This window comes from Haliotis rufescens, unplaced genomic scaffold (assembly GCF_023055435.1).
Source record: "Haliotis rufescens isolate VD_foot unplaced genomic scaffold, xgHalRufe1.0.p SCAF_6, whole genome shotgun sequence".
Taxonomy (NCBI): Eukaryota; Metazoa; Mollusca; class Gastropoda; order Lepetellida; family Haliotidae; genus Haliotis; species Haliotis rufescens.
In genome coordinates, this window is record NW_025964334.1 from 50,582,858 (window position 1) to 50,597,901 (window position 15,044).

General features: G+C 42.5%; 1 protein-coding gene across 1 annotated transcript in view; it reads right to left on the reverse strand.

Moving 5' to 3' along the window:
• LOC124112167 (cadherin-23-like) overlaps positions 1-15,044 on the reverse strand; it is a 31,850-nt gene that overhangs the window by 16,195 nt on the left and 611 nt on the right. The window contains exons 2-13 of the mRNA XM_048386245.1: positions 14,535-14,703; positions 12,080-12,500; positions 11,191-11,384; positions 9,765-10,007; positions 9,165-9,415; positions 7,251-7,437; positions 5,902-6,319; positions 4,922-5,115; positions 4,198-4,428; positions 2,775-3,022; positions 1,916-2,102; positions 646-1,060 (exon numbers count right to left, since the gene is read on the reverse strand). Of these exons, the coding sequence (XP_048242202.1) occupies positions 646-1,060; positions 1,916-2,102; positions 2,775-3,022; positions 4,198-4,428; positions 4,922-5,115; positions 5,902-6,319; positions 7,251-7,437; positions 9,165-9,415; positions 9,765-10,007; positions 11,191-11,384; positions 12,080-12,500; positions 14,535-14,703 (3,158 nt within the window). The remainder of the gene's footprint in view (positions 1-645; positions 1,061-1,915; positions 2,103-2,774; positions 3,023-4,197; positions 4,429-4,921; positions 5,116-5,901; positions 6,320-7,250; positions 7,438-9,164; positions 9,416-9,764; positions 10,008-11,190; positions 11,385-12,079; positions 12,501-14,534; positions 14,704-15,044) is intronic.

The window sequence follows — 15,044 nt, forward strand, 5'->3', positions numbered from 1 at the left end:
CAACGTAGTCTGTTAACCAGTCTGTTATACTAAATCTATATTTTTCAGTTAGCCAAAACGCAGGAACACAACCCCTGTTTCTTTATTTTACCTGACCTGAATGGCGGTGCTACCAGTAGAACAGGGCCCGTGAACCCTTTTCGAGAACATATTGTCATCACTAACTTTCATTGATCATATATTCAGTTCATCTATGTTTCATCACTATTTCCCCTTTTATGCCTGACCCGTGAAGATTCCGGGGTCTTCAGCAACCCATGCATGCCGTAAAAGGCGACTAACGGGATCGGGTGGTCAGGCTCGCTGACTTGGTTGATGCTTGTCATCGATCCCAATTGCGTGGATCGATGCTCCTGATGTCAATCACTGGATTTAATGGTCCAGACTCGATTATTTACAGACCGCCGTCATATAGCTGGAATATTGCTGAGTGCGGCGCTAAACAACAAACCAACCAACCAACCTTTTACGCCTAATGGAATCTGTTTCGAAAGGTAATCCAGGCCATTTTCTGGCGTTGCCGTTTTGAATTTAATCAAGCGTTGTGTGTCTGCTTTGAAGATGATAAGCGAGGTCTGACATCAAGATGCTGAAACCCCTGCAGGAGATGGAGCGGCTGAACACACTGTTTTGTTATTTCCTTACCTCACTGTTACTGTGTGACACTGTCTGGACTCAAAGTCTACTCGATGTTGGAGGGTGATACTGGTTCCGACAATCTGGAACGCATCACTGCCAGACAGCGCCAAGGTCACTGTATCCCCATCATGGTCGGCAACTTGAAGGTCCAGGATCACAGCATCAATGTCCAGGTTTTCCTTGACCTCCACCTCGGACGGCGCATCTGTGAAGTAGGGCGCGTTGTCGTTCACGTTGTACAAAAGAATAACTTGAATTCCTTCTGAAGATTTTTGCACGGCTCCACCATCTGTAGCCTGGACTACGAGGGACACGGACTCAAAGCCACCTGTTGATTGGTCGAAGTCAAGTTGCCCGGATGTTCGAAGTATGCCTTGGTTGTTGTCCAGAGTGAAAAGGTTGCTTCTGTCAATGTTGTTTTCTGTCAAGTGGGGGATTTTATTTTTTAAAGTATATCATGACGATTGTGTATGTATCGTCATGAGTTAAATGCATTAAAATCAAATATTTCACCCTTCTCTCCGTCATGATATGACAAAACCCTCCAGGAGGTGACGTGATGGTAAGAGGTAATGCCTCGGGACTCACAGATCTGATATTGATGAAAATGTGCTTGTTTGTTGTTTATCGCCGCACTCAGCAATATTCCAGCTATATGACGGTGTTCTGTAAATAATCGAGTCTGGACCAGACAATCTAGTGATTGACTTCATGAGCATCGATCCCCGTAATTGGGATACGATGACATGCATCAACCAAGTCAGCAAGCCTGACCACCCATTAGTCGCCTCTTACGACAAGCATAGTCGCCTTTTGCGGCAAGCATGGGTTGCTGAAGACCCATTCTACCCCGGGTCTTCAAGGGTCTAATAAGAATGTGAATGGTCACAGGATATCTCGGTTACAGATTCCACTTTAACGAAGAGGAAAAGACATGACTTAAGACTTAAGAGTGAGTGTGTTTGGTTTTACTTTTACCAATATTCCAACAATACCTTGGAAGGAGACAAAACGACTGGGTGAGGTGGGGTGAAATTGTGTTCAAGATTATTGTACTTACATAGCATGAGTGAGTGAGTGAGTGAAGTTTTATATATGCCGCTTTTAGCAATACTCAATCAATATCACATTGTAATTGTAACGAACAGTCTGAAGCATAATTATCTTTTCACGAATTTTCCAAGAATATCAAGAATATCAAATGGTCGGCCCCTGTGCCCATAACACAGACTAATCCAGAAACAAGAATTATGGTCCCCCGTGTACATCGACCTACCATCCGTAGCCGAAATGATGTCATATGTGACGTCACCATCAATCCCAGCATCCTGATCTCTCGCGTCGAAGGTGATGACGACATATCCGGTTGCAATGTTCTCGTCGACATGTATTTGTGGGAAACGCCCATCCACGTCCAGCACGGGGTACTCCCACGCAGGCTCGAACTCGTTCTGGGGTTGAACCTGTGTGAATGGAGAAAAGATTTTTCATTTTGTCACACTAAAATTGCAATTTTCATCGTTCGTGAAAACGTTCATTTTCCGAGGCAAGGGAGTTAACTGACTATAAAAGTCAAGTTTCCTCCCTTCCCGAACTGGGCGGGACGGGCTACCATGACACGCAATCAGCCTTACATTCTAAACACCCACGTCGACTCTCGTGACAGTCATGGGGATTTTTAACCTATTTAGCCTATATCCGACTATAGCAACAGCACTTGTTTATGACTGAGACATAGTCTGTCTCCCAGACCCTAGAGAATAAATTAAATACTGAATCCCACTAGTCTAATTTGGCAAGTCTAGATTGCCTCGGTTCAAGACTGAAAGTAAGCATTGCTCTAGGCTCCATTTGGATATTATTTTTTTCTGAAAATAAATATATATTTTTAACAACATAACTTTATTTCATTATTTCTAAATACCAGTCTAGAATTAGACACTGTACAATTTTAAGCAACGTTAAAATCACTCACAAACTGAGAGGGTCTATTTCAAATTGTAGCAACGTTCGATCGTGTCCTCTCTTTTTATCAAATTAGACATTATTGATTCTCCCCGAGAAGAAAACGACAAACAGAAAAAATAATCGGGCAAAACAGAAATGGATGGCCGACATCGATCAGCGCCACCTACATGAACGATGACAACGGTCGACCCAGTCAGACTGCTGACATCAGTGGGCTTATCCACAGCCTGTACAGACAAGATGTAGGTGTAGTTGTTCACTGAGGCGGTCTCGTAGTCGATCATCGAGCTGTCGCATTTCAGAACGAGGCCATCCAACCGGAACTCGCCGCCATCGTTACCGGAAGTTATAGTGACGTCAAAGACGGCGTTGTCTGCTTCGTCTTGATCAGTAACAACTAACGTCATCAGATCCACTTTGAAGGAAAGATGTAAAATATATTGATAATACATAAAACTGAAATATTTAACATGTCATTACATAAAATGTGTTTATTTACAAATATTCACATAGATGCTTCTTTATGACATTTTGTTTGTGGTGAGGTCAAATGGAGTTTAACGTCGCGTTCAAGATTATTGTACTTATATAGCGACGTGCATGCATGCGTGTGCGTGTGTGTGTGTGTGTGTGTGTGTGTGTGTGTGTCTGCTTGTACTAGTCCTACTGCCAAATTTATAGTGCTCGCCCACTGAGATACCATCCCGCAGTTTAACATGAATACCCCACTCGGACACAGTATACTGACTCCGAGCCGACCAGTCCTTGTTTTAGCCCCTTAATGCCGAGCGCCAGACAGGGTAAAAACAGGTTACCGTACCATCTTTTAATACATTTTTGTATGCCGGGAATCGAACCACAAAACTTTCGCTTTCAGGGCAGACGCTCTACCACTAGACCACGGTGGCGGTCTTATGACAGAGAGTGGTGGATGACACATCATAGCAATGCAGTAACTGACCAAACTTTATGTATGTCGGGGGCAGTGGGGTAGACAAGTGGCTTCGCTTGTCACGCCTAAGATCTGAGTTAGATTCCCGGTTACTATGTGTAAAGTCCATTTCTGGTGTCCGTCATTTCAGGAATCTTGTTGAAGGCCTCATAAAACCATATTCGCTACACTCAGTTATGTCGGCCCTGCACAGACTTAATAGTACTTCTGGAATAGGGTGCCTGAGCCTCTGTGAAGATCTGGGTTAGCATTGGTCTTAGCAAACCATGAAGTGGGTTGTTTCCCTTATCCGTGACAGAATCATCTAGTTGTGGAATCAATTCGATATATAATATGCATATGTGAATATGTAGTAAAATCATCAATACTTTCAAAATGTACAGCATTGTTTATGTTTTTACCCGTGGGACCCGTGAAGACCCGGGGTAGAATAGATCTTCAGCAACCCATGCTTGTCGTAAAAGGCGACTAACGGGATCGGGTTAGACTTGGTTCATGCATGTCATCGTATCCCAATTATGTGGATCGATGCTCATGATGTCATTCACTGGATTGTCTGGTGTAGACTCGATTATTTACAGACCGCCGTCACAGAGCTGAGTGCGGCATTAAACAACAACAAAAACAAACAAACAAACCATCGCCTTGTCCCTCCGTAGTGTACACAACGTGGGTGTTAGCATTAAACGACGGCGCCATGTCGTTAACGTCGGCGAGAGTGAAGAGCATGTCCGCTTCGGTAAAAAGGCCAGATGAATCCTCTACTTGAAGAGTAAGGTCGATGTTGGCCTTGACCTCTCTATCTAGTCGCATAGCAACGGTCAATTCTCCGGTGTCAGGGTTGATATTGAAATAATCTTTATCAATTCCTGTAGGTATTCAAAATTCTTCATTTAGAACTACTTTTATATATCTTTTCATACAAACAACAGTGTATTTAACATTTTGATGATCACAGGTAACTCAGCAGGTCGGGATTAGTGGAGGAAATAGCATCGGCAAACAATTACGTTTAAATCATCTTTTTGTGGACATTGTACGTCCGTTTCAGTGACTTTGGTGAGCTGTAATTCGTAAACATCACATGCAAAAGGTAAATAAAAGTTTAGTTTCCCTGAGTAAGTCATATGTTAGTTAGGGCCATACTATGTTTCTAAAAAAAGTAGTTCACGATAGCTACTGAATGTTTTTGACTTTTGACAAATGTACAAATATTCAAGATGGCCGCCAATTTCAAGATGTCCGACACGTTTCCTAAACATGTGTTTAGACTGTGGAATCTTTTGACTCTAAAACAGTGTGCTAGGACTCATATGCTTGATTATGACTTGACACACTAACTCACTCTTCACGGGGGCTTACCACTTAGAGAATACAGAAGGTAGTCTGTGGCGTCCTTGTCTGTGACGTCAAACGTCCAGCTGACGTCAGTCCCGATAGGCATCTCCTCAAGCACGGTGACTGGGTTGCTGACTGTTATGACTGGTTTTTCGTCAATGATATCTGTCACTTTTACAAGGAGAAGGTTCGTCGTCGTATAGAGGCCATCCGATGCTCTGAAATACAACGTTGGTGTTCATGCGAAGCTAGAAATTAACGCTTGTTATTGCATTATTGCGTTGAACTGTTACTGATTTCGTATTCTTCTCCGATGTGCACACTTCGTTTAACCCGCTACGAGGATTTACACACTGTGCACGCCGGCATTAACGTCTGTATCTCCTCAACGCAAAAATGTATTGAAATCACTTCTTTTCGGGCCCTTGCGCACGTTTAACGATTATTTTCTTGTAAAAAATTGTTTATATTTTAACCAAACTCCGAATACGCCATAATACCAAACGTTCCATAACAACATCTTCCCTGAAAGTGGTTCGATCCCCGGCCCCGTCATTCCAAAACACGTTAAATTAAGGCACTTGTTGTTACCCTGCCTGGCGCTTGGCATTTAGGGATAAACACGGACTGGTCAGTATACTGTGTCCGTTTTAAATAAGGCATCATGCAGGAGATAAAGCTGAATTTTAGGTTCGAAATTAGTTGCACTTTATTGAAATCGTTTAGAGATGAATTGATACGATTGAAATATCTGTACTCGCCCGGTAAGACGAGTGTTTTTTTATTTATTTCTCGCCCTGCACATGCTGCCACTCGTCAGGACGAGTGGATTTTTTCAGCCCTGAGCATGGTATCTCATTGGGCTAGCATTATGAAACCGACGTTAGTCCGGACTAGTACAAGCAGCCATGCTCGCACGTATGCGCTATATATGTGAAATAGTTGCGACGTTAAACCCCAACGTCACCTGAATCTAATTATACATCAGGCCTCAAGTTACTTACTCGACTAACAACGAGTACCAGCTCACTGTTTCATAATCCAGTGCTATACGAGTCACTAAAGATTTTCCTTGAACATCAAAGATGTCTGTGTCGCCTTCCTTTATAGAGTACGTGACGACATCGCCGTCGACGTCAGCGGCAGTAAACGTGTATATTGCTGTGTCCACAGCCGTTGATTCGGGAACTTCAATCTGATATTCCGACAGGGTAAACTCAGGGGCGTTGTCGTTGACGTTGTCGAGGATGACCTTGAGCGTTGCTGACGTCTCCTTGTAGGGGTCGCCCCAGTCTCTGGCTGTGAGGGTCAGGTCGTAGTACATCTCTCCCGTAGTGACGTCACGGTCCAGATAGCCGGCAGTGCGGAGCGTTCCGCTGACTGGGTTCACAGTGAACAGTCCTTCCGCTGATTCTCCAGTGTCTGAAACAAACAAACATAAACGCTAAAATACTGAAAAGGACGTTCTCTGACATCATACCCTTTTGTTTATTTTTCTTTGTTTCTTGAACGTCACACTCAGCAATATTCCAGCTATAGGACGGCGGTCGGTAAATATTCGAATCTGCCAGAAATTGCAACATTAGCATTGCTCTACGCAATTGGGATACGATGACATGCATCAACAAAGTCGCCTCTTACAACAAGCATGGGTTGGTGAAAACATCATACACTAAACCGGTGTCTTTTACAAACCTTGACTATAAGACACTATTCATTGAAAATAATGCGTTGAGGCAGTATATTTCCGTTATACTCCATTGGGGGTCACGGGTGGCCCAGTCGTCTAAGGCGCCGCAATTCGCTGTGCAGAGTTGCGTCCACTGGGCATGCCAGAAACCTATGATTGTGGGTTCGAATACCGGTTCTCCCCGATTATGTTTCTAGGTTTGTCAGCACCATACCCGTGTTCGTGGGTTTCACCGAAGTGGTAAACGTCTGAGACCTGCATCACTTCGGGCTTTCCTCCCACATTAGGCTGACACGCCGTGATATAACTGGAATACTGTTAAAAGCGGCGTTAAACCAAACTCACTCACTCACTATACTCCATTGCGTCAACATGATGAAAAACCAATTTATGCAGATCGTAGAATTTAACATTTGGTTAAACCAAGTCCTGGTCATGCTGGTGTTGACATTCATATCATAGTCAGGACGATTCTGGGGTTCGAACCCAAGATCTGTAGATTTGGGCATCGCCAGTGGGTGCATACTGCAAACTGCCAATAGCGGCGCCTTTGACATTTTGACCACTCGTGACGCATGAGAGAACTAGAAATGTTTTAAATCAGAAAGATGTAAAGCTGAAAAAAATCAGTTACTCAGCTGATCCCTTTCTATAAAACGTTACTTGTGATGGCGGACGTGACGATGTAGGTGACGTCACCGTCGGCTCCCTGGTCGGAATCTGTCGCCTCCAGCGTGAGGAGGTCGGACCCTACGGTGGCGTTCTCCAGCATGGTGAGGTCAGGAAGAGCAGAACCAGTCAAAGACAAGGACGTTGCCCAGTCTGGGGCAAACTCATTCACTGGCAATACCTGAAAGAGAGAGCATATCTTCTGGAGTTGGCGTCATGGAACTTGACCATTAACTCCTGATGCATGACTGTCTTTACACGAATATGTCCTGTTTGTACATATAAGTAATCATTTTCTATTCAGGGGGCCGGGGAGTTTAGTTAGAGACACAATATATACTTGCTTCCGGTCACTGCTACAAGCATCTTCCCAGGCAAGGGAGGCAACTGACTATAAAGGTCCAGTTTCCACCCTTGCCGAACTAGGCTGGTATTATGGAGTTATAATTTTGGCTGGATTAACGTGTCTATGCATGGTCCAATCAAACTCGCGTAACGAAACCGACATTTCGGTTGATTGCAGGATTTGCAAAGCATGTGTACTGTCAACATGCCGCCAACATAAGTTTTCAAAAGCTTTTCATGTATTTAATCAATTTGATGCACTTCGCGAAGAAAGACCCGTTTTGTTACAATATCGATCTTGATTATCGATCAGGTCGTCTTCACTGGCGCCGCACGCACACACACACACACAAACACACACACACACACACACACACACACACACACACACACACACACACACACACACACACTTGGCCTTTCTTTAAATGATTATGTCCTTATTTTTACTCAAAAACCCGTCTTTGCATTACGATATGTTTTTCAACAACCCCCTATGACCACCAGTTGTCGGACTTTCATTTTTGTGGAAGTCTCGGTGGCTGAGTGGGTTAGATCGCTGACTTTGTGTGCTGGCGATTAGGTGCCTCACTCTGACAGTATGGGTTCGAATCCCGGAGAGGCTCAACTCAAAACCAAAGTACGAGAATTTGAACTTTACTCAGAAAGTGTTGTCCCAAATATAACATTTGTTACATGTGATAACAAAACCAATTTAGATATATATTCAAGCAAGTCTAGCCAGCAAAATCAGCATCAGGAAGAAAATATATTTAATTTTAGATGGGAAAATGTGTGGCGTAATAAAAAATTCCATAGACTGTATATTAGTGTGGTAATAACGATAAAGCATTATATATGTAAGTCTCATTAAAATCAGCTCTTATTTTCCGCTACTGCTAAACAAAGGTCGGAGGACATCCCATTACGGATCACATGAGAACGACCTTTTATCCGACCAATCAGGGCGTCGCTTACCAGATGGAAAGTGACAGTCGGTATGTGTTTTCTAATCACGCAACCTCGGAAAGGTTAACACGGGGTATTCCGAACGACAGTTACGGCCGTGCGACTGGTTCTGTCAATATCATCCTCTATCTCTCGCTTTAAACGGACGAGACTTCCCATAGACTGTGGGACGTTGTGCCATACAATAATGGCCATCTGTAAGACAGTCCAGAATTTTCAAATTTTCAAATTTTGAATCGATATTATTTTAAAACGTACCCTGTAATGAAAGTGGCCAGTTTGAAACTAGTGCCGTTAGCTACTTTATGATTGGCTAATGTTGACTTCTGTTTAGTTAATTTTCAAATTTTGAATCGATATTATTGTAAAACGTTCCCTGTAATGAAAATGGCCAGTTTCAAACTAGTGCCGTAAAGGTACTTTATGATTGGCTACTGTTGACTTCTTGTTAGTCATTTCATGGGTCGGTCAAAGTTCGAGAAAGGTCGTTCTCAAGTGACCCGTAAAGGGATGTGGCGAGAACTAAGATCTGATTTTAATTAGATTGGTATAACGTCAAATGTGCAGACGAAACAGACTGTTGTCATTCCTCACCGTCACGGCCACCATAGTGACACCTGTTTTGGGCGATTCCTTGTTCGGCAAGTCCGTCGCTTCCACTGTCAGGAGGAACATGTACTGGGTGTCCGCTAGAGACTCATAGTCAAGGTTGTCAAGGGAAGATAACTGTGTACCGCTCAGTTCGAACCTGGGGGCCACCGGGTCATCGCCGGCTGTGATCTGCATGCTGATGTTGCCATTTGTTCCCGAGTCGGCGTCAGTGGCGACAAGATCCACTAACACCACTGATGTTAATATGAAACAAATTTATTAACTCGTACGCCATTGTCTTAATGCATCCTTTCAGACAATATAACTTTATAATCCCACACATATCCCAATGGCACTATAGTCTCGAAGTACGGTTGACTCGACATGTATTTGATTATCCTCAGGATATCGAGTTACCGAGGTTCCGCTGCATTGTCTTTCACTTTAGAATTACTGATTTCAGACGTTTATTTCGAAATGGTAATTAAAGGAAGACATCGAGTGATGATCAAAGGCTGGAAGACCTGAAGTAACACGTGATCTAAAAACGAACTACATACAGGAACATTTGTATTTGCTTTCTACATACTTTCTGTATCGTACCTTTTGGAGAACCCTCCGAAACGTTCACTTTATAAACAGATTCAGCGAAGACAGGCGTTGCATCATTTATGTCCACAACTACAACACTGAGATCAGCGGTTGCTTGGAAACCGCCAGTGTCCGTTACAGTCAAGATCAGCTGGTCAAGGACGTTTGTGCCTGACATAGATTCAAGGTCCATTCGCTCAGCAATAGATACTTGACCTGAGTCCGCATCGATGTTGAAGAAATGACTGTCATCACCTGTAATACGCAACGAGGGGGAAGACTTTTACAAGTAGCATTTGAACACGTCTCTATCAAAACAGAGCACAGATTGGAGATCAGACTGTCAAGTTTTGTCTTTTTGGTCGTGCTTCATAAACAATCTTAGCTCTACAGGGAGCATGGTTGGTCTTCTAAGGCGTCGCAATTCCCTGTGCAGACTTGAGTTCCTTTGGCGTGCCAGAAACCTATGATCGTGGGTTCGAATCCCTGATTGTTTCTGGGGTTGTCTGTGCTCGCTGGTTTCATCCAAGAGGCAAACCCTGCATCAGCTTGGGCTTTCCGCCCACATCAAGCTAACACGCCGGGATGTTACTGTAATACTGACCTGAAAGATCCGGGTAGAGAATAGGTCTTCAGCAACCCTATGCTTTCCGTAAAAGGCGACTATGCTTGTCGTAAGAGGCGATTAACGGGATCGGGTGGTCAGCCTCGGTGATTTGGTTGATGCATGTTATCACATCCCCACTGCGCGAATCGATGTTCTTGATATCAATCACTCGATTGGCTGGTCCAGACACGATTATATACAGACCGCCGTCATATAGCTGGAATATTGCTGAGTGAGGCGTTAAACAACAAACAAAACAGAAAACAAAAAATGCGGCGTTAACCCAAACCGACTCACATCAAGTCCTACGACTGCCAGTAGTCGCCTTCAAGAATCTGAGTGAGTGAATTCGTGAAGATGAGATCGCTTTTAGCAGATAGGCCAATGGCATCACTTCTGTAGCGAGCGCTGTACGCCTTGATACAGGGTTAGACTAATCGGCGTAAAGACGGAGCCAAGTTTAATACTTGAGGACTATGAAGTAATGTTTTGTAAGGGCCACAATTTGTTTTAATCATCAGTTTTGGATGTATCAGAAGGGTCGATCATAATTGAAACCATAAAGTACTCAGCTAGTAATTTGCAATGTTTCAGATAATTATAGTTTGTGATAACAGGAGACTACATCATTTCAAAGGGACGTAACTCCTAATTCCGAAGGCAGGCCAGATTGGGGCATGTATCAGCGATAGCAAAAGAATTAATCTTTTTGACATTTCGTATTGAAACCAACATGCAAATGCAAAATAAAACATTAAATCTTTCTGCCTTTGCCCAAACGTATCCATAAATGAATGCAGCAAGGTCAAAGGGTCATGAAAGGTCATTTACCTGTCAAAGTAAAGGTGTGAGAATCACCACGGTCAAGGTCGGTCAAGAGGAACAAACCACCCACAGTTGTACCAACTGGCAGTTCTTCCGTGACGTCAACTGGGGTCAAGGTTACGATTGATGGCGTCTCGTCTATGACGTCAGTTACCTTGATAACCAATGTCCGGTTGATTTTATTGGTACCATCTGATATTCTACAAATGAGAGATAAAAAGGTAAATTATTGAGGGGGTATGCAAACCAAATATGCTAATATATGAATTGTGATTGAATACGTCTTACGAATGATAGTCTCTGTGAGTCTTACACCAATCTTTGATATCGACCGACAGAATGGGCTTTGTAAAATCAAAACGCCTTACGTGGTATTTAAATATATATTATCCTACACTGTCAGAATCAGTAAACAAGCCCCGTTTGAAAATATTTAATTTGTGCTGTATAACATTGTGATACATTGAAAGAACAAGTTTTAAAAAAGCCTCTTAAGTTAGGTCTTGACCTTAACATTGATTTCTTTAATCTTATTAATCACATTTAAAAGGACACTAAATATGTTAATATATATATATAAAATAATCATTTTTATAATGAAATTTGTTCACATTTTAAGAAGTTTGTCAAATAATAAGGTGGCAATAATAGTACCGTCATCCATATCTCAAATACGTCAAATGGTGCCGTAATATTCCTGAGCTAGTGTACGATTTATTTCTAAATAATGTAAATCATGTGGGCAAATGGGATTTTTCAGTATTTAAACCAAAAAAAATCAATGCAAGAATAAAATCACACATAAGCCTCCGATACCTCCATTTCCAGAATATTAAATGGTCGGACTCTTTCTGAATTTGCTGAAACAATATTCAAAGATTTGCATCATGCGTACCCAACAACAATGGTATGGCACTGTGAAGTTTCAAAATCTAACGGTTGTTCCAGAATGACGTTATTTCCGCTGATGATAAACAGCGTTTTATCTCCGTCCTCGATGCTTGCCACAACATCATCCCCGTCGTTGTCCTCCGTAGTCAACGTCAGAAGAGCATGACCAATATCCGTGGTCTCGGCTACATCAATGGAGGCCGGGAAATTTAGGAATAGTGGTGCGTTGTCGTTTTCGTTTTCTACTGTAATGAGGAAATCTCTGTTCGTGCTCATGGGTGTGGTGCCGGCGTCTGTTGCCTTGACAACGATGTTGTAAGAGTCAGTACCGCCCGTGGCTGTGTCCACATCCAGAAAGTCGTTCAATCGAAGCTCACCAGACACGGGATTGATGAGGAACTTATCAAGAGCCGAGTCTCCCATAGCTGTGTGAAAAAACATGATTCGGTAAGTTCAAAATATCAACGCCAGAGATTAATCTCGAATTATCTCGCATAATCTCGAATAGTCTCGAATAATATCGAATAGTCTCGATGATCTACCGAAGCAGATTCTATAAGGCGTCAAAGGCAAAATTGTGATGAAAATTACATGACTGGATTACTGAAATCCTCAGTGATGACACTCGGTTTCGCGAAAAGAGGAAGCGTTTCATAAAAAAAAGTTTCTTTGTTGCAATACTCCTGCATTACGACGACAGCATGTAAACAATCAAGTCTGGACCAGACAATCCAGTGATCAGTATCATGAGCTGCTTTTAAAAGTTTCCCAGTTATATCGCGGCGTGTCAGCTTAATGTTGGAGGAAAGCCCGAAGTGATGCAAGTCTCAGACGTTTACCACTTCGGTTAAACCCACGGACACGGGTATGGTGCTGATAAACATAGAAGGATTCGAACCCACAATCATAGGTTTCGGGCGTGCCAAAGGGACGCTACTCTGCACATCTTTGAAGCTAACATGATTTGTTGTTTAACGCCGCACTCAGCAACATTCCAGCTATATGACGACGGTAGGTAAATAATCTACCCGTGAAGATCCGGGTTAGTATAGGTCTTCAGCAACGTACAAGGCGACTATACGCTTGTCGTAAGAGGCGACTAACGGGATCGGGTGGTCAGGTCTCGCTGACGTGGTTAATGCAAGTCACCGTATCCCAATTGCGTGGATCAATGCTCATGATGTCAGTCACTGGATTGTCTGGTCTAGACTCGATTATATAGCTGGGATATTGCTGAGTGCGGCGTTAAACAACAAACAAAGAATGGTAAACAATCGATTCCGAGCCAGACAATCCTGAGAATAATCAATGATCCACGCCATTTGGCCATTTTTCTCGCGAAATGTTTCAATATCGATATAAAATCGTAGAATTAAGTTAAAATGAGTTAAATTTTGTGTCATTATACTTGAAGGATAACATTTATGTATTTGCGAAACAAAAACATGGGCGACATGGTATAAATATTGTGTTTTTGAACAATACTTTTTTCATTTTTTTCTTCCTTAGTGTGTTCCCATGAAAACAGCATGTTTAATTTTGTAAATACCTTTGACCGAGACTGGGCAAAGACCGTAGAGTTTCTGGACAAATGGGTTTCCAGAATTAAAATGGGACGTGTAATATTCTTTTTCATGTGAATGATTTCATCAGGTTGAAAGGTTCGTTAGTTTTACGCGTTTAGAAATACTCCCGACACATAAATGTCATTTTATTATGAATCTGGAAAATAATCAATTCTGACTGGTTAATCAGAGGTATCAAATCACTATAACCAACTCGGATTGAAACAGACGATTTGACGGCCGCAACACCACGGAAGCTAATATTTGTAGAAAAGTACTCGCAGTCATTGCTGATAGGAATTTTAAATAATAATATGTTCAATAATAAGTTACAAAATGCCCCCATATGGGTCATTGAAACAAGGTCTCCGGTAGATTTTGCACTGACCTGGACCCGCATGCACAAATAGAGCTTAGTGTTAAGACAAGTGTACAAGTGTGGTCTCTACACTAGACTCATTGTAGCTCTGAGACAGCTTCGTGCAACCGGGCTCACGGCGTTTTAGATGGACGACAAAGTGTTCGGATAATCGAGGTTCCTCATTTTTGTCACGTGATATATTAATTACATTTGATGACTGATTGTATCCTCTTTTGGATCGTTGAGGTCAAAAACGATGTGCAAACTGTATGAATCCACGAAATCTCTAATACTATATGAGTAGAATACAGTTCTCCTTCCACTGATAGTCGTCCGATAGGCGGGGTTATTGTCCTACATCGTTTGGGAAAAGAATGCAAAGAAATTATCCGTTCAGCCAATCAGATTGCAGGAATTGAAATAAACACACAAACTTTAAAATTATTTCATAAGTGAATTAATATAATATATCAATTCAACAATTAAAGAAATATGGTCTTATCAGTAAAAGGGTTTGCAGTAATAATTCTTACGGTCTGTAACAGAAAGTATTTCATAAGACACATCCCCATCGGCGCCCGCATCTTCATCAACAGCGTTGAACGTGGTCAGGAGATACGGTGGCTTCGTCGTCTCCGTTACTGTCATGGATGTTTCGGCGGGCAAAGTGAACTGTGGGCTGAACTCGTTCTCTGGCAGAACCTGGATAATCATTTTAAAAATCTGGTTTAATGAAGACTGACATGAAATATACCACTCGAAAAAGGTTAAGGACCACCCGATTCGTTCATATGAATAGGGTTATCATGTTTTTCTCTGAGTAGCATATGAGTGGGTCGGGATGACTGCTGTTGTGAACGATATTTCATTTATTGCCTGGCGTATCTGATACATGTTGGTTGACCCCCGTGAAGATCCAGCGTAGAATAGGTCTTCAGCAACCCAAGCTTGTCGTAAGAGGCGAGTAACGGGATCGGATGATCAGACTGGCTGTTTTTATTGATGCATGTCGTCGTATCCAAATTGCGTTGATCGATGCTCAT